The sequence below is a fragment of the Carassius carassius genome, chromosome 24, assembly GCF_963082965.1.
Source record: "Carassius carassius chromosome 24, fCarCar2.1, whole genome shotgun sequence".
NCBI lineage: Eukaryota > Metazoa > Chordata > Actinopteri > Cypriniformes > Cyprinidae > Carassius > Carassius carassius.
The window spans coordinates 31,714,508-31,739,951 of NC_081778.1; the positions used below are offsets into that span (position 1 = coordinate 31,714,508).

General features: G+C 30.5%; 1 protein-coding gene across 2 annotated transcripts; it reads left to right on the forward strand.

The window, feature by feature from the left end:
- Nucleotides 1-7,664: 7,664 nt before the first annotated feature.
- rbm24b (RNA binding motif protein 24b) lies at nucleotides 7,665-19,374 on the forward strand. 2 transcript variants are annotated; one of them, XM_059508580.1, is made up of 5 exons: nucleotides 7,668-8,008; nucleotides 8,734-8,857; nucleotides 10,048-10,102; nucleotides 10,890-10,949; nucleotides 18,886-19,374. In XM_059508580.1, the coding sequence occupies exons 1-5, from the start codon at nucleotides 7,841-7,843 to the stop codon at nucleotides 19,217-19,219; spliced, it is 741 nt and encodes a 246-aa protein (XP_059364563.1). In that variant the 5' UTR covers nucleotides 7,668-7,840; the 3' UTR covers nucleotides 19,220-19,374. The 2 variants fall into 2 exon arrangements, with proteins under 2 accessions (XP_059364564.1, XP_059364563.1); XM_059508581.1 differs by lacking the exon at nucleotides 10,890-10,949 and having other exon boundaries at nucleotides 7,665-8,008.
- Nucleotides 19,375-25,444: the final 6,070 nt, after the last annotated feature.

Below are 25,444 nucleotides of genomic sequence, written 5' to 3' on the forward strand. Positions count from 1 at the left end.
CATCTTATCATATCATAATGTGTCTACAAACAATCATGTATTCTAAAGTCAACATGAAATCAGATTGCATGTTTTCTCTAAGATTTTTGAATGTTTCCTGCTCACCAATGCTGCATTTATCTGATCGAAAAACATGAAAAGTATGTGAGATAATATCACCATTTCAAACAGTATAGATCTTCTAATGTAATTTATTCTTGTGTTCAAAGCTGAAAAGGCCAAAAAACATTTCAGATTTGTATTATCAGTGTTGAAAATAGTCGTGCTGTGCAATATTTTTGTTGAAACGGTTTTCTTTTATAACATTATTAATGTCTTCACTGTCACTTCTGATCAACTGAATGCATCCTTGATGAATAAAAGTATTAGTTTCTATAAATAAACCCCAAATTTACCCCCAAACTTGGGTAGAATGGCGTTTCATGTTGACTTGGTTTTCTCCAGACTGAACGTGAAGCTGCGGTCCGGATGAATGCAGGTTTATGATGATGATGATGATGATGATGATGTCCTTGAAGCGCAGGATGTTTAATGTGTGTTCGCCGTTTCCAATCATTTCTTATGAAAGCTCATTTCAGCCACTGAATATAAATTCTTCACATCCTTTTAATCTCACAATTCTGACTTGTTTTTCAAGGAGATTCATGCAATTCTAAGAGGAATCTTAGCACAGGTTGCGAGACACAGACTTGCAAATGCAAGGAAAAAGTCGGACTTCCTTTTTTATTTTTTTTCTGCACAGTTCTGATTTTATCTCACATTTCTGACTTTTCCCTTGCAATTTGTTTCACATTTGACGTTTTAACATTTAAAATGTAATTACATTTTTTTTTTTAAATCTAAAATTTAATTTATTCAATCTCAAAAGTTTATATCTTTCAATTCTGATTTAGTCTCACATTTCAGTTTTTTTCCCCCGTTTATCTCTCCTTGCAATTTTTTTTATTTTCTCACTTTTCTGATTTTTTTTTTATCCCAAGTTTGACATTTTACATCAAAATTTAAATTAATTTACATGAGAAAAAAAAAATTAAATCTAAGTTGCATTCATCTCCAAAGTTTATATATTTAAATTCTGACTAGTCTCACAATTATTTTTTTTTCTCTTCCTCACATTTCTGACTTTTGGTCACCGTTTGGATTTTTAGGACGTCTTGCATTTGCACAGTTCGAAATTGAATCCAGCAAACAGAAACCATAAACAACATTACTTCATCACAAAATATAATGCATGTCAGACTCCGAATCCAGAGAAAAGCATCAGAATTTTGAGATGAAAAAGTTGTATTATGTGTGTGGGATTAATGTGATCATTACAGGACCCTCACATCAGTGGTCAAGCCTTTACAGACTGCATGCATGCTTTAATAACTCGTACCTGTGACCTGCATTACTGTGCGTTATGTTTAATTGCAGGTTTTGTTTCTGTATTAATGATGTGAGGCTTCATATCCATTTGCCAAACTCTTGTGTGTTTGTACCGCCACTGTGAAACATTTCAATGCCTTTCTGTCCTGGTTCTTGTCTTTCAGTGATATTAAACATATAGTTTTCTGTGAAGAAATAGCATAACGTGACTGAACTCTGCAACTTTTCATTATATGATGTTTGTTTGCTCACAATTTACATGCAACTATTTGGAATGTACCTGACTTTTACGATTAAACTTCATCTGTATCTTGTGATTTTTGTGTTTTCCTGTTTCTGCCTTTTATTAAACAACACAATAAATAGAAAAGGCATTTGTTCGTTTGCTCAAAAACAAAAAATATTGCAGCCAGATCATCAACGATGACGTTTAATATACAGTTGTATGAAGATTAGTATTATTATTATTAAATGTATATTTATAGAATGTCATATAATAATCCAATTAAATCATAAAATATATATTTTATAATGTAAAAATATTTTATAAGTGATATTATATTAATTATACAATGATCGTTATTTATTATTAATAAAATATTGTAAATCTTTCTATAATAAATGATTGAATTAATAATATAATAATTTATATAATATTTCATAACTATATTATTATATAATATATTCACACATTTCCATTTTTTTATTTTACAGTAGTACAACCATAATTTGTATATTTATAAAATATCTATTTGATAAAAATGATTATGTTATGTTAATTATACAATGATAGTTATTTATTATTAATAAAATATTGTAAATATTTTTTATTTGTATGGTTAATAGCAATCTTTTAGATTTTAACTGCTATTATATGATTCTCACTTTTGTAATGTTTCATATTAATATTTTATTTTTTTATACAATTTTATGAATATAGTGAATGATGTCGCAGTGAATATGAAGACTATTTTCTTTATGCAAAATATGAAATTCTCGCAGTTAATATTACTAATTAAAATAATAGTATAGATCTAATTGCTATTACAGAATTGTAATAAATGTACAGACAGTTTTCTTTATGCAAAATATTAAATTCTCACTTTTGTAATGCTTATTATTACTAATAATAATATTATAGATTTGAATTGCTTTTATACAAGTTTATGATTATAGTGAATATAGATTTTATATACCACTTTTGTAATGTTTATAAATTATTTTTATTATTATAAATAATAATAATAATATAGATTTGAATTGCTTTAATACAATTATATATTTGTAGTGAATAATATATAGAATTTTCATGCCAAAAAAAAAAATCCCAGTTTTGCTATGTTTATTTAATAATTATATGGATGTGAATTGCTTTAATGCAATTTTATGATTATAGTGAATCATAATAAATAGTCACATTATATTGTATATAATTTTTAAGCAAATTATAATGTCTCCTGTTTTTTCTCTCTCTTAATTTTACAGTGAATTTGAATCCAGACATTTCTTCTTCATGTGATTCAAGTTCTTTGACTTCAAATCCCTATTAAAGTTTTTTCTTAATCCGTATATTTTTATTAGCTGTAATTGTGACATTAAATCATCTTCATTATAGATTATATGGATTAAAAGGTAATTAAATATATCTAGATTTGCAAGTGCATGTGCATGACTTTAGAAAAAGTTGAATGCTTTATATATATATAAACACCTGTCCAAATATAATGTGATTCTCCGTCTCACCACACGAGGGCAGCACAGACTCTCTCTTCATGATTATCCAGTCACGTGATCATGTTTTATCCAGCAGTCTGCTGTCTAAAGCTCTCCCTCATCCCTTCAACCCTGTTTTGACACTCATTAGGCCAGCATTTATTTATATAAAGCACAACTTGTCCGAAACACTCTGCTTAAAGTGTCTCTCATTATGTCTTGTAAGAATCCTCATCTGAATCTCACTAGTGACATTAATTCAGTTTAAATCAAACACATAAAAACTATTTGCTAAAGAAAAATGTTTTGACTTAACAAGTCTAAAATGTTATATAGCCATTATGTAAAAGTAATAAAATATTTTCCTTGCACATTATTATAATTTTTTTTAACAACCCTAAACAAATTATTGAGTTAAAATATGAATAATTTTTTCTTATAAAATATTAAATTACATCAATTATAATGATATAAAGTAGTGTTTTGACACTTTTGTGTAAGTTTTGTCAGGGTTATCATCATTCATTAAATCTAAAACTATTATTCATATTATATATATATATATATGAAAACAATGTTTCGAATTTTCATCTAATTTAATTTGAAGAGTTAAAATTACTACCTGGAAATAAATAAAACCTGAACTAAAAATAAATTAAACACAAATATACATATATATATATATATATATATATATATATATATATATATATATATTTAAGATAAGATAAAAGCACAAAATTGTTTACTAAAATTAAAATAAAAATTAAGTTGAAATTTTAATGAAAACAAAATATTAAAACAAAAGCTAATTCAAAGTTTTATTTAAAATTATACTTTGTAGTATTGTATGTAAAAGGGCAGCTCTGATTTTGATTGTACAAAACATCTGATTTTGTGTTTAGTGAAGAACGAAGAAAATAATCCGAGGAATGTCATCACATGAGTTTTTGTGCTAATTATTCCTTTAAAAGCGCTGAATCTGCTGCATGGCCTGTGTGAAGTCACAGTGAAGAGCATGTGTTGGTTTGTGGACCGGGCTCAGAGCAAGGGGCGTGGCACCAGTGACGTCAGCAGCAGCTCGGCCAATCACAGACTGAGCACTGATCTCCTTCACACGCAGCCGCACGCTGCTGTAAGTCAACACACGCATGTCGCATACTAGTCTCGTGAAACTGTCGATTAGCACAGAAAATGGACATTGGAATTTTTTTTAACCTGTCCATTATGATGTATATATTTTTTACATTTGATTTAAATCTAAAACATTGCATTACAGTAAAAAGTAATAAAATATTTTTCTTACACCTTGAATATATGTGTTTTCATATCTTAATCATTATTGACAAAGCTGTTCAACATATTTTAATTAAAACTATAACATTTTATATAATTACTATAATGTATATATTTTATATAAAGTTATATATATGTGTGTGTGTGTGTGTGTGTGTGTGTGTGTGTATGTGTATGTTTTTTAACTTTGACATTAATATTAATAAAAGATACTGCAAATTCATTTTTCAAGAACAAAGAACTTTAATAATGTTTATATATATATATATATATATATATTTTTTTTTTTTTTTTTTTATTATTTTTTTTTTTTAATTTGTAAAACATTTGAATATATAATACTATTATAAAACATACATAAATAATAATAAGTTGTACTACAAAATACCTTCTCAAAGAATAATTTTCACCCCAAAAAAATTTGTGGAGAATTTTTGCATTATTATTGCAGTAATTGACAAGTAACTGAAAGCATCCCAAGCATAATTCCTTGGTATTATCTCGAAAATAACTTTAATATTTCTTCTCGGAAACAAATTCATTGCATTCATTTACAAACAGGACAGTTACATTTCTGCATTGCATCCCTTTTAAAATGTATAATGCTGCCTCATTATCGTCATCATCTCAGCATCATTGGATCCCACATCACCCTCATGTGCATGAATCCCTCAGCTTGTGTTTAACTCACTACTGCAGCACTTCACATATCACACTGCTAGTTACCAAGCAAATTAACTATCACCGCTTTAGTGCTTTTATATTCAGTAAAGGTGTCTGCACTGGAAGATTTTTGATGCACAAGAAGCTAATCCAGCCACTGTGTTTTATGAAATAAAATCATTTTACTTACAAGTATGATATGTGTTTAGTGATTACTATGAATTCATTGATTATATGCACCATCCATGCACCACTTTGAATACACTATGGGGTTTAACGGTACACAAATATGTTTTTTATTAAACAGTGGTTTACTGAACAAATGGCTCTTTCTTTAAACATTTCTGAGGGATAAACATCTACCTCAGATTCTGCTCTAAACCATAGGGTTACAATTAACAACTGTGCACAATCTTAAATTATTATTTATTATATATAATAATCAACACTGTATGCAAACATGCTAATTTCACATAATGCATTTTTTTTATGCAAATTTCTATTTGCTGGTGAAACATGATCATTTAAACAGTGGCTGTCATAACATGTTTCATAACAAATTTATTAAACATACATTAAGTAATTATAGGGAATGTAAATTATAATGAGTATATAGTGGAAATGCTCTTTTCTAGACTTTATTGCTTTAATGAACTAACGAGCTGTGGAACTGATGACTACCTGAGGTTAATGAAGGAGATTTTGTTTACAAGCTCTTTTATTGCCTTCTTTCCACAGTTGAAACACTAATTGAGTGATTACAGTTGGCACGAGATGTTCATTCATGTTTATTTTATTGTTTAAACTAGTAGTAAAGAAGAAGGGATGATCTGTCGCGCCACATCAAAGAGCGTTAAAACTGCACTTATTGTTTGAACTTCCTGAAAAAATGGACATAACTTGAAGATGAGACTTTGTTTCAGCAATATGTATAACTGGAAGTTTCCAATGAAGTAACGTGCATGCTGTGGTTAAACCAATGCTGTTTTTGTTCTTTACACATGTGTACCGAACCGAAAGACCTGTACCGAAAATATTCGGTACAACTATGTGTACAGTTACACTCTTAGTATGCACTATAGGTGCAACAATTGCCAGATTAAAGGAGCATTGCGTAGGTTCTGAAATTTCTAACGGTTACTGACACCAGTGGCCGTTAGAGGAACTGCAGCCAGTCTCAAGCTCGTTAATATTTACCTGAAGAACTGTTGATCTCATAAGAAGTGAATACTATTGCTGTCAATGGAGACGGTAAAATGAAAAACCAAGACCTTACTTAAAAGAAAACACAGCTGCTCTCATTGACAAGGAGCTGTACATGAATTGTATGAACATAGTATTTAGAATATTTTAAAATGTACAGTATTATATTTATATTGCATTTCTGCAGATGTTGGAGGATACAGAACGTTTGCAAACGCTTTTGTGTGTTTTCCTTCTTTCTGTGTCATTTATTGGTTGTTTTTCATTTGATTTGAGAGGCTTGCTCATGAATCTTTGGGTGAACTACTAATTTATCATGTTATAGTTAATCTAATCATTGTACTTGAGAATAAACAATGTTTATTTGCAGTTTTTTTTAATACGTTTAAAGACTTCAAAGACATTTCACTGATAATCTTCAACCACAATGTGGTTTCACTAGAAAAAATGCACTCCCTGAATTCAGTTCTCAGATTTAGACAGATTCAGTGGAATTTTTTTTAAAGTAAAAACATTTTAATACATTTTATGCAGTAATAAACAAGATATAAACACTGCAAAATGTTTTGCAACATCCTCAAATGACAGACAAGTAATTGCACAAAAACTATAATTATTATAAATAATAAACAACACAAATATCCCAAGCAGTCAGTCAAGTTTACATTATTTAGTAAACTGATTTACACTTTAATAATAATAATAATCTAATTAATTAAAATCATGAAGCTTATCATTTTCACATCGATTTATTAAAAGTTTAACAAAAAAAAATACATGTTTAGGGCTTTTAAATGTTTAGGGGTTTTAAATTGTTTTAATTTTTCTCACCGTATCATTAATATTTTTTATTGTTACCAAATTCTATATTTTAGCATGTCTAATTATTTGAATGCATAAAATAACTCATTCTTTTTTTTTTCTTAAAGAAGCCTTATGATCTTTTTTCCCCTCAGAAATTCTGTGTTGTGTATTTACATTTTTCTGGTTATCAAATGAGGGCATGAAACCTTAATTTCATTTATCATTTAGTCAGTATACATTTGTATTAATTTTTTTAATATGGGGGGTATTATAGAAACAAAAATGATTTTTATTTAGCAAGGATACTTGAAATTAATCAAAAGTCATTTATAAAGTAAAGACATTTATAATGTTACAAAAGTAAAAAAAATAACAATATGCTGATACAAGTGTGTGCGTGTGTGTGCACATATATGTATATACAGTGCATTAAATCATTGCTTTAGTATATAATCTGAACCGGCAACAGGAACCAAAAATATTCTGGCATTTAAACTGATAAAATTAATAATTGATCACGTGAGCGTGTGTAAGCAATAAGGTCAACCATTGAGGGAAAGTGGACATGATTCTAAATATGGGCGTGGTTAAACCGGACAGTGGGCGTGACGTTCATGTATGTGGGCGTGGTTTGCGTCCACGTGTGAGCGAGAGCCTCCAAAACCGAGCGGCTTGTTGAGTTTTGTCGCCTGACAGACGCGCTCGTTCACTGCGGTTCTTTCTACCTCATATCAAATCACCCGTGCTCTGTTCCTGCTGCTGAAACTTTGACCCTGTTTGAGTCGTCGTGAGGATGCACAGCTCTCAGAAGGACACCACATACACCAAGATCTTCGTCGGAGGTCTTCCGTATCACACCACCGACTCCAGCCTCAGGAAATACTTCGAGGTGTTTGGAGAAATCGAGGAAGCTGTTGTCATTACTGACAGACAAACAGGGAAATCCAGAGGCTATGGATTTGTAAGCTATCTATCTATCTATCTATCTATCTATCTATCTATCTATCTATCTATCTATCTATCTATCTATCTATCTATCTGTCTGTCATCAATGTTATTTTTTTGAAGATACTATTCATAGATCAGAGATACTGTTATAGTTTTTATTATTTTGAACCAGTTTTTATTTTTATATTTTCCATTTATATTTGAGTTTTAGTGAGTTTTAATAATTTTTATTTAAATTATTTAAGTTATTTAAATATATATATATATATATATATATATATATATATGTATATATATATATATATATATATGTAATTGTTTTTTGTGTTTTTTTTATTTATTATTTTATTTATTAGTTTCCCAAAATTTTTTAAAGTAGCCTGCATTTCAAGTAACAAAACGTTTTTTAATTATTTCCGTTTTAGTTGTAGTTAGTTATAATCTCCCTGATCATTATTATTAGTATGTCTATCGTTATCAGTGTTATTTTAGTATCATTGAGACACTATTAGTTTTTTTATATATTTAAAATTTTTATTGTAATTGTTGTACAATTTCTAGTGATTTTGTTGTGTTTTTGTAAATTAAAATGATACATTTTGCTTTGTCGGCTATAATATTTTATTTCAAGTAATGAAGGTGTGTTTTTTTTAGTTCACTATAATAACCCTGATTGTTGTCTGTCACATTCACATGGAGCATCACTTGTCTTGTGCTCCTCGTCTCATGTATGTGTAGGTGACGATGTCTGATCGAGCCGCGGCAGAAAGAGCCTGTAAAGACCCAAACCCCATCATAGACGGCAGGAAAGCCAACGTCAACTTGGCGTACCTCGGGGCTAAACCACGGATCATGCAGCCGGGTAAGAAGATCCGGTCACTCGCCGCAGACCCAAATACATGCAATACACACAAGCTGCATGACAGAGCATCACACGCTGGCTCCTAAATGAGCCGAAGCCCTCAGGTGCAATCTGAGATTTCACACAGGAACAACAATGATGCTTGTGTGACAGCACGAGTATTTGTGAAATGCAATGAGGAAGATACAAAACATTTGGAAAGTTGTTTGCAGGATTGATGGCATGCATATATTTTGTAACCAATTTAATTTGAATATTTTTGTTTTTATTGAAGGAAAAAACGTTTTTTGAACCGTAAGAATTTTAATGTTTTTTAAAGAAGCTTACCGAACCTGCATTTATGTGATTCTAAATACAACAAAAACAGTAATATTATTAAATATTTTTACTATTTCAAATAATTGTTTTCTGTGCGAATCTCTGTTAAAGTGTAATTTATTTCTGTGATGCTCCGCTGTATTTTCAGCATCATTCCTCCAGTCTTCAGTGTCACATGATCTTCAGAAATCATGAAAATATGATTTGTTGCTCAAGAAATATTTATTATTATTATCATTATCATTACTGTTTAAAACAGTATTCTTAAATGAATAAAAATCAGCATTTATCTGAAATAAAAGGCTTTTTTTTTACATTATACAGTTTACCATTCAAAAGCTTTGAGTCAGTATCTTTTTTATTTTTTTTATTTTGAGAAATAATAATAGAAATTAATGTTTATTTAGAAAGGATGCTTTTAATTGATCAAAGTTGATGATAAATAGATTTAGAATGTTATAAAATATTTCTGATTTCTTTTGAACTTTCCATTCATCAAAGAAACCTAAAAAAAATATAATCAACTGTTTTCAACATAACAATAATAAATGTTTTTTCTAAAGGACCATGTGACACTGAAGCCTGGATGAATGATGCTGAAAATTCAGCTGCGTATCACAGAAATAAATTAAATTTTAAAAGATATTCAAATATAAAGCAGTTATTTTAAATAGTAAAAATATTTCACAATATTACTGCTTTTGCTGTATTTAGAATCAAATAAATGAAGGTTTGGTGAGCAGAACTTCTTTAAAAAACATAAAAAAATATTACTGTTCAAACATGTTTTACTTTTGGTCATTATATGCGTTTTTCTTGTTTTATTAAAATATAAAAGTAAATAAATTCAATAAGGTTGCGTTTTTTAACAGGGTTTTCATTTGGTGTCCCCCAAATACACCCTACCTTTATCCAACGGCCTTATGGGTAAGTATAACAACATGACTGTATATTGTTTTTGTAATTTAATCAGTTTTAAAGGAATATTCACCCAAAAATGAAAATTTGTCGAGAATGTGATCAACCCCTGAGTTCATCCAAGATGAGGATGAGTTTGTTTCTTTGTCAGATTTGGAGAAATGTAGCATTGCATCACTTGCTCTGCAGTGAATGGGTGCCGTCAGACTAAGAGCTGATAAAAACATCACAATAATCCACAGCACTCCAGTCCATCAGTTAACATCTGGAGAAGACAAAAGCTTTTCTTTCAATTTTTGATTTCTCTTCTCAAGTGAATCTACATTTTTAAACCAAATGCATTTTTATCGTTAGACTATAATCATCTCCTATTTAATTTATCAATACTGAGCCAAGAGTATCATCACTCCAAAGTTCACTGAACGAAAATCTTGCAATATGTTGTTAAATATATGATGATATTCTGACGGCACCCATTCACTGCAGAGCAAGTGATGCAGTGCTACACTTCTCCAAATCTGACGAATCTTTTAAGCCTTCCCTCATTCCTCTACATTCTGTTTAGTAAAATTACGATCTTATTTAAGACTCATTTTAATTGCTTTAAAGGTGTTGTGTGTAATTTTTGGACATTCTTGTGTCACGTTAGAAGTAAATTCTTCATAGGTTGATTCCTAACTTTGAAAATGACACGCTTCACCTTTAAAGATGAATTGGTGTTCCTATTCTGTAAAGGATTTCTGTGCATTGTAGATGGATTCCTGTGTCATATAACGCTGTTCTCCTTGTGTCGTAGAGATAGTGAGGACGATCATTCCCCGTTACTGTATCCTCCCCCTTTCCGCCAGGTTATGAGGTGTGTGCGTCTGCATTTTACCTGTGTGGATGCTGTGTGCGTTTTACTTGCTTAACTCCTGAAAAGTCTTCGTCTGTGTCTTCCTCTTCCTCTTCGCAGCCGTGACTCAGTGTTACTGTCTCTCTCTGATCTGACAGGCTCGCGTTTGGTTAACATAACCTAAGAAGTGAACGAGCCGAACAAAGTCAGAAATCATAAGCGCTACCAGTAGACTCAAACATGATGGTGATTAGCTTGCATGAACGTTGTTGTTGGTGTTTTTGGAGAGTAGCTTTGGTGTGCCTTTGAATCTGAAGTGGTTTTTATTAGCTAAACCGTGTGCTTTAATAGAAATGAGTGTAAATTGTAAGATGTGGGGATTCGTGCTGACGGTCGTATCTTTTGCCATTTTCCATGTTCTTTCTCGATTTGATGATTGTGCACAGCTTGTTTGAGTTTATTTATTTTTTCATTTAAACAGGCGTTTCGGCATTTTGTTGTTGAAGGGCTCAGAGTTTCCCTTTAAAACAAAACAACTCACGAATTGCATGCTGCTGTGTATCTTGTGCCTCTAATTGAATATTTTACTAATGAATCATATGCCTTTTATTTGTCTTTTCTTCTTACAGTGACTTAGGTTCTCTTTTTCTGAAACCTCTTTGTTAATTCAATTCTATGCCGGTTTTTAATACAGTTTTGGTGTTTACATATATCTAAAATAAAATAAAATAAAATAAGCTAAAATAAAATATTCTGCTGATTTTGATATAGTTCGGTTTTAACATATTTAAAAAAAAAACACTCACACATCTGAAATGATTCAGATGATTTTAATACAATTTTGGTTTTACCATATTTCTAAAATAAGATAAGCTAAAATAAAATAAAATATTCAGTTGATTTTAATACAGTTTGGTGTTAACGTATTTCTAAAATAAAATAAGCTAAAATAATATATACATTTTTATATTTTATTTGATTTCAGTTAAAGTTTATACTATTATAGTTTTAATTAATATTTTGAATCAGTTTTTTATTTTTATATATATATTTTTTTTTTGTTTGTTGTATTATTATGTTGCATGTCTTTGAGTTTTTGTTTTCTTTAAATACATCGGTCTATTTTATTTTAGTTTTTAGTTTTTTAAGTGCAATGTTGCCTTTGAAACTGAAATTAAAATCTGAAATTAAATATATATTTTTATATTTTGTTTTATTTCAGTTAAAGTTAATTTTTTTATGTTTTAGTTAACTAAATGACATACTATTTCTAAGGTAAAATCTTGATACTCTAATAAGCATAAAAATACGTAGCATACATTTACATTTATTCATTCATCTTACAAATGAGGAGTACGACGAAAAATTAATTTCAAATATCAGCCAGAATACATAGATATTGGGTAAAATAGTCCATTGTATATTCATTGAAATGTTTTGATCAATGTTTCCTGTATTGCAAGTATATTTATATTTGACATTTCTCTCATTTCATCTACCTTAGATTAATTTTGTTACACTGACATTGTCACAATGAACTGAAATGTTGCCCTGGCAACTAGCTGAAATAAAATAAGTTTAAGGCCTTTTTCATTTTTTTCAATTAGTTGTGTTTAGGTTTTGTTAAAGTCTTGGTAATTTTGTTGTGGGCTTTTATAATTTTTTTAATAATTATTTTTTATATATGTCTAAATAGTTTAATTACCATTGTAGTACATAAAGTTGATTTAACCACATTAACCAGTACATTAATACATTAGTACATTAACCACCAGATCCTCCTGTCAACCTTACAAAAGTCTTATCTATCAGATAGGTCCTTCAAAGTATCTTGGAGAGGTGAGGTGTCCAAGTCACAACATCTAACTACTGGGGTGCCTCAGGGCTCAGTTCTTGGACCACTTCTCTTCTCTGTCTACATGGCATCATTAGGTTCTGTCATTCAGAAACATGGCTTTTCATACCACTGCTATGCTGATGACACTCAACTCTACCTGTCATTCCCTCCTGATGATCCAACGGTAGCTATTCGCATCTCAGCTTGTCTAACAGACATTTCTTCCTGGATGATGGACCATCACCTTCAACTCAACCTTGCCAAGACAGAACTGCTTGTGATTCCAGCAAACCCATCGTTTCATCACAATTTCACCATCAAGTTAAGCACATCAACCATAACTCCTTCAAAAACAGCTAGAAGCCGTGGAGTTATGATTGATGATCAGCTGACTGACTCAGACCACATTGCTAAAACGGTCCGATCCTGCAGATTTGCTTTGTTCAACATCAAGAAGATCAAGCTCTTTCTTTCGGATCATGCTGCACAACTCCTTGTTCAAGCTCTTGTTCTGTCCAGGCTGGACTATTGTAATGCCCTCTCTGCAGGTCTTCCAGTCAGTTCGATCAAACCTTTACAATTAATCCAGAACGCGGCAGCAAGATTAATTTTTAATGAACCAAAAAGAATGCCTTCACACCTCTATTAATGTTATTTATCATTAATATTTGTCTACAAAACCTCAATTGGCTCTGCACCCCCTTACCTAAATTCATTACTTCAGCCTCTGGAAGCTTGTGTTCTGCAAGTGAACATCACTTTATTGTTCATCTCAAAGAGGCACAAAATCATGTTCACAACTCAATCCTTGAAGAGTCCTTAGACGCCTTCAAGAAACGGCTAAAAAACACATCTCTTCCATTTTATCTGAAGCTCTAATTCTACCCCACTCTATTCTAATTCTATGCTTTATATATAATTAAAATAATTTTTTTTAAATACATTTCAATGAAATAAAATGTTTATGTTTTTCATACTTTATTTGATTTCAGTTGAAGTTTATACTATTATAGTTTTAATTATAATTCTGGATTTTGTTGTGTGTTTTTGTCATTTTGTTAGTTTTTTAAATTCAATTATTTTTTATTAATTTTTTCATCAGTTTTAGTCATTTAAGTACATCCTTGTCTTTGCAACTAGCTGAAATAAAATACATTTTTATATTTTGTTTTATTTCAGTTAGGTCTCAGAGCTTACAATGTAACACATGCGATGCATTGCATTCTAATACATTTCAAAATGCAACAGCATGTGACATTGAGTTTGTATATGATCATCTATTCATGTAAAAAAAATTGGGGCCTAAGAAACCACAGTTTTGCACTGTATCGTACTGCTGACCAACCCTCCTGATTCAGTCAGCTCGCCCCAATCAAAGACAATGTAAGTCCCAGAGAAGAGCAGCTGCAGCGCTGTACTTCAGTGTGGAGCACAACGACATTCAGAGCAGCGCGAGACAACAGGTGTTCAGAGACACCAGAGATCAGCCCCTCTGTTTGCCATTTACAATAGCTTAAATTAGCCCTGAACTCTAGCAACCCCCAAATGTTCAGGACGTGAAGGAGAAAAATATGTTCGTAGTAAGAAAGTTGCCGCTGTGGCTTAGTAACAGGGGTATTTTTAACAATGACACACTCAGGGATCTGGGTTAGGTTATATTTTTTACCACGTTCATAATGATATGTTGTATTAAATCTCATCTTATCTAAGTTTCTGATAGGGGTGTTAGATTAATAAGAAAAAATGGTTATATACTTAATAATATACAGTATATAAACAATATAAAAAGTTTTTTATAGTTTATATCAGACTTGGTGCATCAGAATTGTGATTCTAAGAAGAAAAGTCTGAATTGTGAGATGTAAACTTAACGATTGTGAGAAACAAAAGTCTGGAATTGCGAGGAAAAAAATCAAAGAAAAAAAGTCTAAAATATTTAATGAAATTTTTGCATTTTTAAAAAAGTTCCAAGAATGAAAATGTACTTTATAGAATTGGGAAAAAATTATGATAATTTTGATAAGCCTTAATAATTAAATGTAATTTTAAAATTCTGGGAGGAAAAAGTAAAAATTACGATATGTAATTTTAGAATGTTTAAAAAAGTTTGAAGTATGAAATGTAATTTTTTAATTCTGAGGAAAAAGGGAAAATTTACTTTTTTAAATTTAAAGGGAAGATTTAATTTTGAAACAAATTCTGAATTATGAAATGTGATTTTAGAATTTTAAGTCAAGATTTTGAAATGTGATTTTAGAATTTTAAGTCAAGATTTTGAAATGTGATTTTAGAATTTTAAGTCAAAATTATGAAATGTGATTTTAGAATTTTAAGTCAAAATTATGAAATGTGATTTTAGAATTTTAAGTCAAAATTATGAAATGTGATTTTAGAATTTTAAGTCAAAATTATGAAATGTGATTTTAGAATTTTAAGTCAAAATTATGAAATGTGATTTTAGAATTTTAAGTCAAAATTATGAAATGTGATTTTTAGAATTTTAAGTCAAAATTTATAAAGGCAGAAAATGCTAAATTTATAAGATGTAATATTTTAATTTGAGTCAAAGTTATGAAATGTAATTTTTGAATTCTGAGAAAGTCAAAGTTTGATATGTAATTTTCAAATTTTTAAAAAGCCTAAATTGTGAAATGTAATTTTCAAATTCCGAGGGAAACAAGTCAAAATTATGATATGTAATTTTAGAATTTTGAGTCAAGATTATGTAATTTTAGAATTTTTAATTAAAAAAGTCAAAATTATGAAATGTAAAGTCAGAAATACAAAAAGTCAGAATTACAAAAAGTACTTATCGAACTATAGAAGAGGCAGAATAGCAAGATTTAATTTTTGAGTTATAAATTCTGAATTCTGAGAAGATTTTAAGATCACAAGTCACAAACTTTTGCGAGATATATTTTCTAAAAGAAGAAAAGTCAGAATTGTGAGATGAAAAAAATCGCCTTTTTTTATATTGCTGTTTTGGAAATAAGCTTCCATAAGTGCTACATGCCAATCATCTAGTGAGCTTTGTTGTTCCTGCATCTAATTCGTTTACAGTGGGCCGTTTTACTCTTCCAGATGAATTGTGAAGCACAGTAATGCGTAGTGTGTGTTGATGGCGGTTCAGGACTGAGTTAAAGTGTCGGGCCATGTGTTGCTGATAGGAGCGTTGCTCATCTTTCCGTTTATGACAGCAGAGCAACAGAAATAGCCTCTCCACAGCCGTGCCATCACTCCAGCAGACTGACAGTAAGGAATGGCCTGTTACACACTCCCAACTCATCTACGGCCACATTTAACACCAGCACCTGTTGTTTTTGCATGTTTGCTGCTTAGGACTCATTTCAGCCATGGAGATTTACAAATGAAATCTGCCCGGCAACATATGGACGCGTCTTAGCTGTGATTATTTCTGCAGTTTGTCCGGTGATGATGCAAGTGGCTCAGAAATGAAACGCTTCGTCTTTGAACTTTCAAGCTTTAGCATAAATGACTCCAGGCCTCTTTACACTGTCAAATTAAAGGTCCTGTTAGCAATTTTAGCTGTTTAGATAACAGATGTTATAGCTGAAGTCAAACTTGTATATGTAAAATTATTAGAAGATGAAGAATGTTTTCTCAAGCATTGACTACCAGTCAAAGTATTTGAACAGTAAGATTTTTTATGTTTTTAAAGAAGTCTCTTCTGCTCACCAAACCTGCATTTATTTGATCCAGAATACAACAAAAACAGTACAATTGTGAAATATTTTTACTATTTAAAATAAGTGTTTTCTATGTCAAATCTCTGTTGAAATATAATTTATTTCTGTGATGCTCCGCTGTATTTTTAGCATCATTCCTTCAGTCTTCAGTGTCACATGATCTTCAGAAATCATGAAAATATGATGATTTGCTGCTCAAAAAACATTTATTATTATTACAATTAATATTTAATACAGTTGAGTACATTTTTTCAGGATTCTTTGATGAACAGAAATTTCCAAAGATCAGCATTTGTCTGAAATAAAAAATGTTCTAACTATATGAAATTAAAGAAACTATTGCTTTTATTTTGCAAGGATGTTTTAAATTGATCGAAAGTGATGATAAAGGTATTTATAGTGTTAATGAAGATTTTTTATTTCAGATAAATGCTGTTCTTCTGAACTTTCCATTCATCAAAAAACCTGAAAAAATTAAAATCCCCTGTTTTTAACATAGTAAAAATAAAAAATAAATTTTTTATTTGAGCAGCAAATCATCATATTTTCATGATTTCTGAAGATCATGTGACACTGAAGACTGGAGGAATGATGCTGAAAATACAGCGGAGCATCACAGAAATAAATTATATTTTAAAATATATATTAAAATAGAAAACCGTTATTTTAAACAGTAAAAATTATTTCACAATGTTACTGTTTTTGGTTTATTTAGAATCAAATAAATGCAGGTTTGGTGAGCAGAAGAGACTTCTTTAAAAAAAAAACGTAAATAAATCATCATCATTATTATTATTATTATTTATTTATTTATTGCTTTGTATTAACCCTCACAGTTCCTCAACTTTATTAATTTATTTATTTATCTTTGCAAGATTTTCTGTGCTGCCTTAAATATCAAATACTGTTAAAACAGAAAAACAATTGTTGCACAGTAACAGTAATAAAAATCTTTAATATTTGAATTAATGTAAGTCAATCAAGTCATTTTTTTTTTTAGTTTTTCGTTTGATTTTGGGGTGAAATGTATTTTAATTATTTGTCGTTGTGTTTCTTTGCAGTGTAAAGATGCTGAAAACCCAGTTTAAGCGCTTGCTGAAGTTTCTTATGAAGTTGGACGTTAGATCTGGTCTATTTAGCAGATTTCCGCTCTTATTTCTCTTCAACCGTTGTGTGTGTGTGTGTGTGTGTGTGTGTGTGTGTGTGTGTGACGTGTGAACGCACGCGAGTGTGAAACTGGATTTCACCTCTTTCTTTTCGAGATGGTTTGGTGTGTCCGTAACATTGACCCTGGTTATGACTGCAGAATTACTTTCAAAGCTACGCTCGATTTTCTTTTCTTTTTTTGGGAAGGGTGTTTTCTTTACTGCTGTGATATTGATTGATCTGCTTTGATATTCAGTCATTTTGATTTGATTTGAGTGCAAGGTTAGGCAATATTATGAGCTGAACTCGAGTTTGCAAGTGAAACCTCGTTAAGAACTGAAATGGTCTGTTAGTGAAAGCACTGTTAATGACTGATGATGACGTTCATTTAGTGAGTTGGGATTCACTAATTAAGTCTGATTCATCAAGTACAAGCAGAATGAATGTTTAGTGAAAATCATTAATAAATCGTATGGCTAATTTGCAAAATAATATGGATCCGAAATAGATGCATTTAAAAGTGTTTTCTTCCTATTTGATATTTGGTCTTAAGTATGCATGAAATTATTTCTGTTGTTTCCTTAACAAACTGGTAAAACAAATTATTATAACAGAAAAATTAAGAACATTTTCACATTTGAAGATCGAGTGTCAAGGGTTTTGACAAATAAAAGCTATTTAAAATAATAATAATAATAATAATAATTAAAAGAGGCTATTCTAAGACAGATGTATTGAGGCCTTCATATATTAAATTCAGTTTATTTCACTTTTAGCACAGTTTTCAAAAAGGGTATATAAAAAAATAAATGAAAACTGAAAAAAGGTTTACACAATAAATATATTCAGTTAAACTCGATACAATATTTAATTTGATTTAAAAAAAAAAAACCGAAGTCAGATTTGTGACCATCATATATTTAATGCAATTCAATTCACTTAAAGTTTAACTTCAGTTCGAAATCTGTATATACCGTATCTTACGTAAACGAAAAATAATAATAATTCTACTTGTAGCTATTTCACGAATGAAGCCCATAGTTCTTAAAAAAAAAATTAAAGGATAAATTAAATCCACAAATGTTCAAAACAACAATGCATTTTTCTTGTAAATCCCTGAAAACCTGTTGCACCTTCTGATGTGACTGATCACATTGACTCTTCCCAGCATGCTCTACTGTTGACGTGAATAACCCTGTGCTGTTTCATGTCGAGGTCCATGTTTGGCTCGCTCCCTGTCTGATCACGTGATCTCTGTGTCCCCCAGGATCCCCGCTCACTATGTGTACCCGCAGGCGTTCGTTCAGCCCAGTGTGGTGATCCCTCACGTCCAGCCGTCTGCAGCGTCGGCCGCGGCGTCTCCGTACCTGGATTACACCGGAGCCGCGTACGCGCAGTACTCCGCCGCCACGAGCGCCGCAGCCGCCGCCGCTTACGATCAGTACCCGTATGCAGCCTCGCCGGCCGCCGCGGGTTACGTCACTGCGCCAGCGGGGTACGGTTACGTCCAGCAGCCGCTCGCATCCCCTGCACCGGGAGCCGCAGCCGCCGCCTTCGCTCAGTATCAGCCGCAGCAGCTGCAGACGGACCGCATGCAGTGACTGTTTCACATAAACCAACTGATATACCTTTTTTATTCTTCTGTTTTATTTGTAGTATTTAATATTTATTATGGAGTAGAACACTGTAGTTTTATAATAATATTGTTTAGTACTCACTCTTGTGTCATTAAAAACCCTTGTATTGCTTTTTTCTTTTCTTTCGATGGAACACAAAAGAAGAATTTTGGTTTTGTTATTAAAGCAGCGTAAAAGTATCATAAATCATCAAATCGTTAAGATTTCTGCTTTTGTGTCACAAGATGTTTCGACCAGTGAGTGGATAATGAATGAATTAGTTTTTAGGTGAGGTATTTATTTAAAGGAATAGTTCACCCAACAATGAAATTTGGAGAGGATGAGTTTGTTTCTATGAAATGTAGCATTGCATGACTTGCTCTGCAGTGAATGGGTGCCGTCAGAATGAGAGTCTGATAAAAGCATCACAATAATCCACAGCACTCCAGTCCATCAGTTCACATCTGGAGAAGACAAAAGATGAAACACATCCAACATTAAGATGATTTTAACTCAAACACATAGAGTCTATAATCCATAATAACACTTCCTCCAGTGAAAAAGTGTTTGAATCAGGAGAGAAATCTGCACAGATCAAACAGCGTTTAAACAAATCTGTGGCTGGATTGTGATGTGAGAGATAACAGGAGATGCACTTTTCTTTTTTTTACTGGAGGAAGTGTTATTATGAATAATGGACCGGATGCAGTGATCTGAAGTTAAAAACTTCTCAGCGGTGCATTTGTACACAATCTGTAAATTTTTTTTTTTTTGCGTGAGTGAACTATTCCTTTAGATGCATCGCAGGCTACACACCTGATTATTTTCATAAACACAGAAAATACTATCGTTGGACAGATTATCATGTATTTGTCTAAACAAAGTGCCTAGAAATGAAGGATTTGATGTGTCTGTGTTCAGCATCTACACTAGTGCACCTCACTGCCTTAATAACTAACTGGTTCCTTTTATATTTATTACTACATTTTCAAAAATAAAAGCTATGTGCACTGTTGGATTAATGTGCCTTTATCACGGTTTATAGACGTTAATGTCACTGAATTGAATTTGTTGTGGCCTTTGTGTTATTTCAAGTAAGTAACATTTATGAAGCAACAAATCATATACAATTTATGTCCAAGGATTTGTGTATTGTTTGCTCTTTGTTTGTATGGTCTGTTGATGAAAATACATAGCAGATTATTAGAGCATCGTATGGAATAAGTAACATTTGATTTAAAAAAAAGAAAGTGTATCAGATAATTGTGATGATTTATTAAAAAAGTATCTCATCTCACTTTTTTCCTGTGTATTTATTATGCCATTTTAAAGTTTATATATATATAACATATTGAATATTTAGTCTTTAATTGTAATTTTAGCTAATTTTGTGCTTTATAAAGTTTTTTACATTTAATTTATTTCAAGTAGCATGGTTTTAGTTTCAGATGCACATTGTGTTTTATAAGTAATTCGGTTCATTTCATTTTAAAGTTTGTATTAAAAGTGGAGTGTGAGGCCTTAAAAACAGGTTTTGCAGAACACATTGTTGATTTAATCTCAACACAGTAGAGATTGTGTGTGATTTGTGTGTAGTGAAACCTAAATAAACGATCAAAACTAGGCTTTTCTATTTATTAAAGAGCTAATTATTACATAAAACAAGAATATGATTCAATCTGCTTACAGTAACATGAGGTCAAACACTGACATCTGCTGGATATCAAATGTCTTTTAACCAGTAACCATCACTTATTTATTTTATCTAGATGTATTTTTGCATTAAAGTCACTCTAATGATTCAAACATATCAAATAATCAAAACAGTTGTGACACGCAAAACAGAAGAATTGTGAAAGCTATACCTGAAAAATAAGATTTGATTTACTTAATAACAGTCAATTGAATTAAATAAAAATCTATTAATGGCATTGTGCTGATTTTACACCATTAAAACTTCTCACAGTATACGGTAACTTTACAGGAAGGTTTCGTCAAGAGGCTTTGCCACAGGAATAACTGACTTAAAACCATTTGTTGTTGGTTGCAAAGAACTATGTATATATAAATACATATTCATGTTTTTATAGCCTACCAATCCTATTTAGGGGAAGTATTTCATATGCTTTCATCAGTTATTCTAATGTTACATGAGAAGATATATAATTCTAACAATAACACACATTTATACAGGATGATGTTTTTAAAGAAGTCTCTTCTGTTCACCAAGCATGCATCCTGTGCAAAACTCATTTAAATGTATTAATTCTAAATAAAAAAATAAATAATAAAGATAATAGGCCTACATAAAAATAAAAAAATGTGTTTAATAATAATTTAAAATAATGTGTTATTAAAATAAGTAATTTAACAAACAAAAGAAAAATGTATTATATCATAATGCAAAATAAAAACATTAAACATTACTAAAAACAATGTATACAATGTACTAACAATGTATTCAATTATACTGTAAAATAAAATAAATTTTAAATAAAATGTATTCAATTAAAATGCAAGATAAATACATAATTTGTTATTTATATTATTATTGAAAAAGATACATTTTAAATAAAATAAATACTGAAATGTTACATTATGATGTAAAAAAAAACACTGAATACTGAATGCTAAAAATGTATTTGATTATAATGTCAAATAAATAAATAATTCATTATTAAAATAAATAATTAAAAAACTAAAATTATAAATTATAATTTTCAATAAATAATGAATTATTAAAAAAAATATATTAACAAAACAAAATAAAATGAAATGTATTAGATCATAATGAAAATAAATAATTGAATAATGTATTATTAAAATAATACGTAAACAAGCTAAATAAAACATTACTAAAAGATTGTAAATTATAATGTAAAATGAGTTTATAAATGGTTTATTCAAATAAATAATTTACAAAACAATAAAAATAAAACTACTAACAATGTATTCAGTTATAATGTAAAATAAAATATATGAATTTTTACAATAAACAAAAAACAATCAAAATAAAACTTTTACTAGAAATGTATTTAATTACAATGCAAGGTAAATACATAATTTATTATTTATATTATTATTATTGAAATAGATCCATTTAAAATAATTAAATTAAAATAAGTAAATAATATATAATATATTATTTTACAACAAAAACACTAAATACTGAATGCTAGTCTATAATAATAATGAAAAATAATAATAATAATATTTTTGCAGCTTGAGATTTATCTTAAGATTTTCAATATTTTTGTAGCAGCTAGTCAAAAATATATATATATATAATAATAATAATTAAAATAAATAATAATAATAATATTTTGGTAGCCTGAATTATTTATTTAACATTTTCAATATTTTTGTGTAGCAAAATAATAATAATAGTAATAATAATTTGTCAGCCTGAATTATATATTCAATTTGTTCAGTATGTTTTTGTGCAGTTGCTAGTCCAAATAAATTAGTAAATAAAATATGTAAAATAATAATAATATTTTGGCATATTTAATTTTATTTTCAAGATTTTCAGAATTTTTGTGTAGTTGAATGTCCAAATGAAAATAAATAAATAAATAAAACAAAAACTTTAATATATTCAATTGCATTTTCAAGACCGTTTAGTTGCTGGTCCATCAGCTAAAATGGGCCACTATTTTAAAAGCTAAATCTTTATAAACAGAGAACTTCACAAACTTTACATTTGATAAACTTTAATAGATATTTGTTGACTCCCTATCATCACAAGTGTTCAAATAATAATGAGAAAATGTAAATTGAAGCTTGGAGATGTCAATATATGCCAAATTAGTTTGAATGCAGTAAAACCAACAAATTGCTCAAACATTTTATAGTAATAAATGATATCAATATTCGCTGCATTTTTTATATATATTGCTGAGACAAAATAGATATTTGTATAATATATCGTATATGAATATTTATATAATAGATGTAGCTTTTGACTTGTTTTTTAATCGCGTGCAAAGCCCAATTCATTTTCGCGAACCGGTTCTTTTCAGACAGTTCGGCTCATTGAACCGGTTCAGAAAGCCGATTCATCGGTTCCTGACATCATCAAGAAATTGTCACTACGCATTTATTTTCTAACAACTCAGTGCCATGCTGTATCACTGAAACATTCAAAAAGTATATATACATATCACAATGAAGCGTGCTAAAATTCAATTTTTTCCATGTTTTAATAAAAATCCATAAAATCATTCATAAGCATATCTCCAGTGGCCTATGTTTTGTATGTTAGAAAGAAACTTCAGTCATCAGGCTCGTCCTCGGAGATACACACGCAGAGCAACCCACTCGTCAGAGTCCTCGGCAATCCTCGGCACACTTCGTCAAACTTCGTACGTCATCAGCTGTGCGTCGCGTGCATTCAGACCTTCTTGAGAACTAGAGTAAGACTTTGCCTAGATTTGATGTCTTTATTGCTGAGATTTCCCTTATTGTAAATCTCTTAACTCATTGATAACAGTAAGAACAACACGTTTCTTAAAAACTGTGTACGGTTTTTAACTACTTGTTGAGGAGTCAGTTATTGTTTTTGTTTTTTTAATTATTATTATTATTTATTTATTTTTTGTTTGTTTGTTAATGTATTCAATGCAGTGCTGTTTCTTCTTTGTAAAATATTTAATAAAAAAAAAATAAATAAATAAAAAAACAGAACTAAGTTCGATTCAGTGAACCGGCTCAAACGGTCACTTCCTGAGAACCGGCTCATAAGAACAATTCGTTCAAGCATCGAACATCGCTAATGTGTGCGTGTCGAAACAGTGAGATCAAACGAGTCTCGACGGAGCGTCATGAGCCGCAACATCAGCCCGCGTTCACGACAGAGACCGCCGCGCCCGGAGAACCGAGTCAGGTGAGTAACAGACAGACAGACAGGTAAAGTTCACGAGCGCGCGCCCGCTTCCGTCACCCGCACAACTGACCGAGATCCGGGGTTTAGATGCGAGAATGACTGATTTATATATCTATAGAGAGACAGCGAGAGATAGAGGGAGAGAAAGAGTGAATAGTTATAAGATGATAATTTGGTGCAGGTGCAGGATGACGTCATGCACGCTTGTGTTGCGCTGACGCTGCAGTGACTTGCAGCTGATGATCGATTATTGCATTAGATGTTAAATCCTCATATCTACAGCATGCTGTTTAAGAGCAGATGTAAACTTCTAATCTCTGTTAGTGTGTGTGTGTGTGCGTCAGAGGAAATGCAGCAGTTTCCATCTGTTAGATAACATAGCCTATCATTCATTTCATCGCTTCCTGTTGGAGATCTGGGCTGGGCTGTTTTCTCTCAGTTGCAGAAAAAAATGTTATATTGTGAAATATTATTGCAATTTAAAATAATGGTTTTCTATTTTTATATCTGTTAAAGTGTAATTTATTTCTGTGATGCTCCGCTGTATTTTCAGCATTATTCCTCCAGTCTTCAGTGTCACATGATCTTCAGAAATCATGAAAATATACTGATTTATTATCAATGTTAGAAACAGTTTTGCGGAGTCTTTTTTTAATTTATTTATTTTTTGGAAACTGTGATACTTTTTCAGAATTATTTGATGAATAGTTAAAAACAACAGCATTTATTCACAATATAAATCTTTTCTAACAACATACACAAGCGATCAAAGCGTTTTAGGTTCAGTATTTATTTGATTTGTTTTAAGAAATGCTTTTTTCAGCAATGATGTGTTGAATTGATAAAAGGTGATTGGATTTACATCGTAAGAAAAGATTTCTATTTTAAATAAACATGGTTCTTTTTGACTTTATTCATCAAATGATTCTGAAAAATGTATCACAGGAAGCAGCAAAAACTGTTTCCAAATGATTTCTGAAGATCATGTGACACTGAAGACTGGAGGAATGATGCTGAAAATACAGTTGCACATCACAGAAATAAATTACACTTTAAAGTATATTAAAATAGTAAACCAGTATTTTAACTGGTAATAATATTTTAAAATGTTATTGTTTTTTTCCCTGTATTTTTGGTCAAATAAATGCAGAGACTTCTTTAAATGAAGAGACTTCTCTTGAATATACAATAGTCATGAATATAGCTGTGCACTATATGAACAACTTTTACTGAATAAAGTCTTAATGTTGCGACGTATGTCCTAATGTTACAGATTATCGAAAAAAGAAAAGAAAAGAAGTAGGACGGGGCTTGTTTATGTTGAT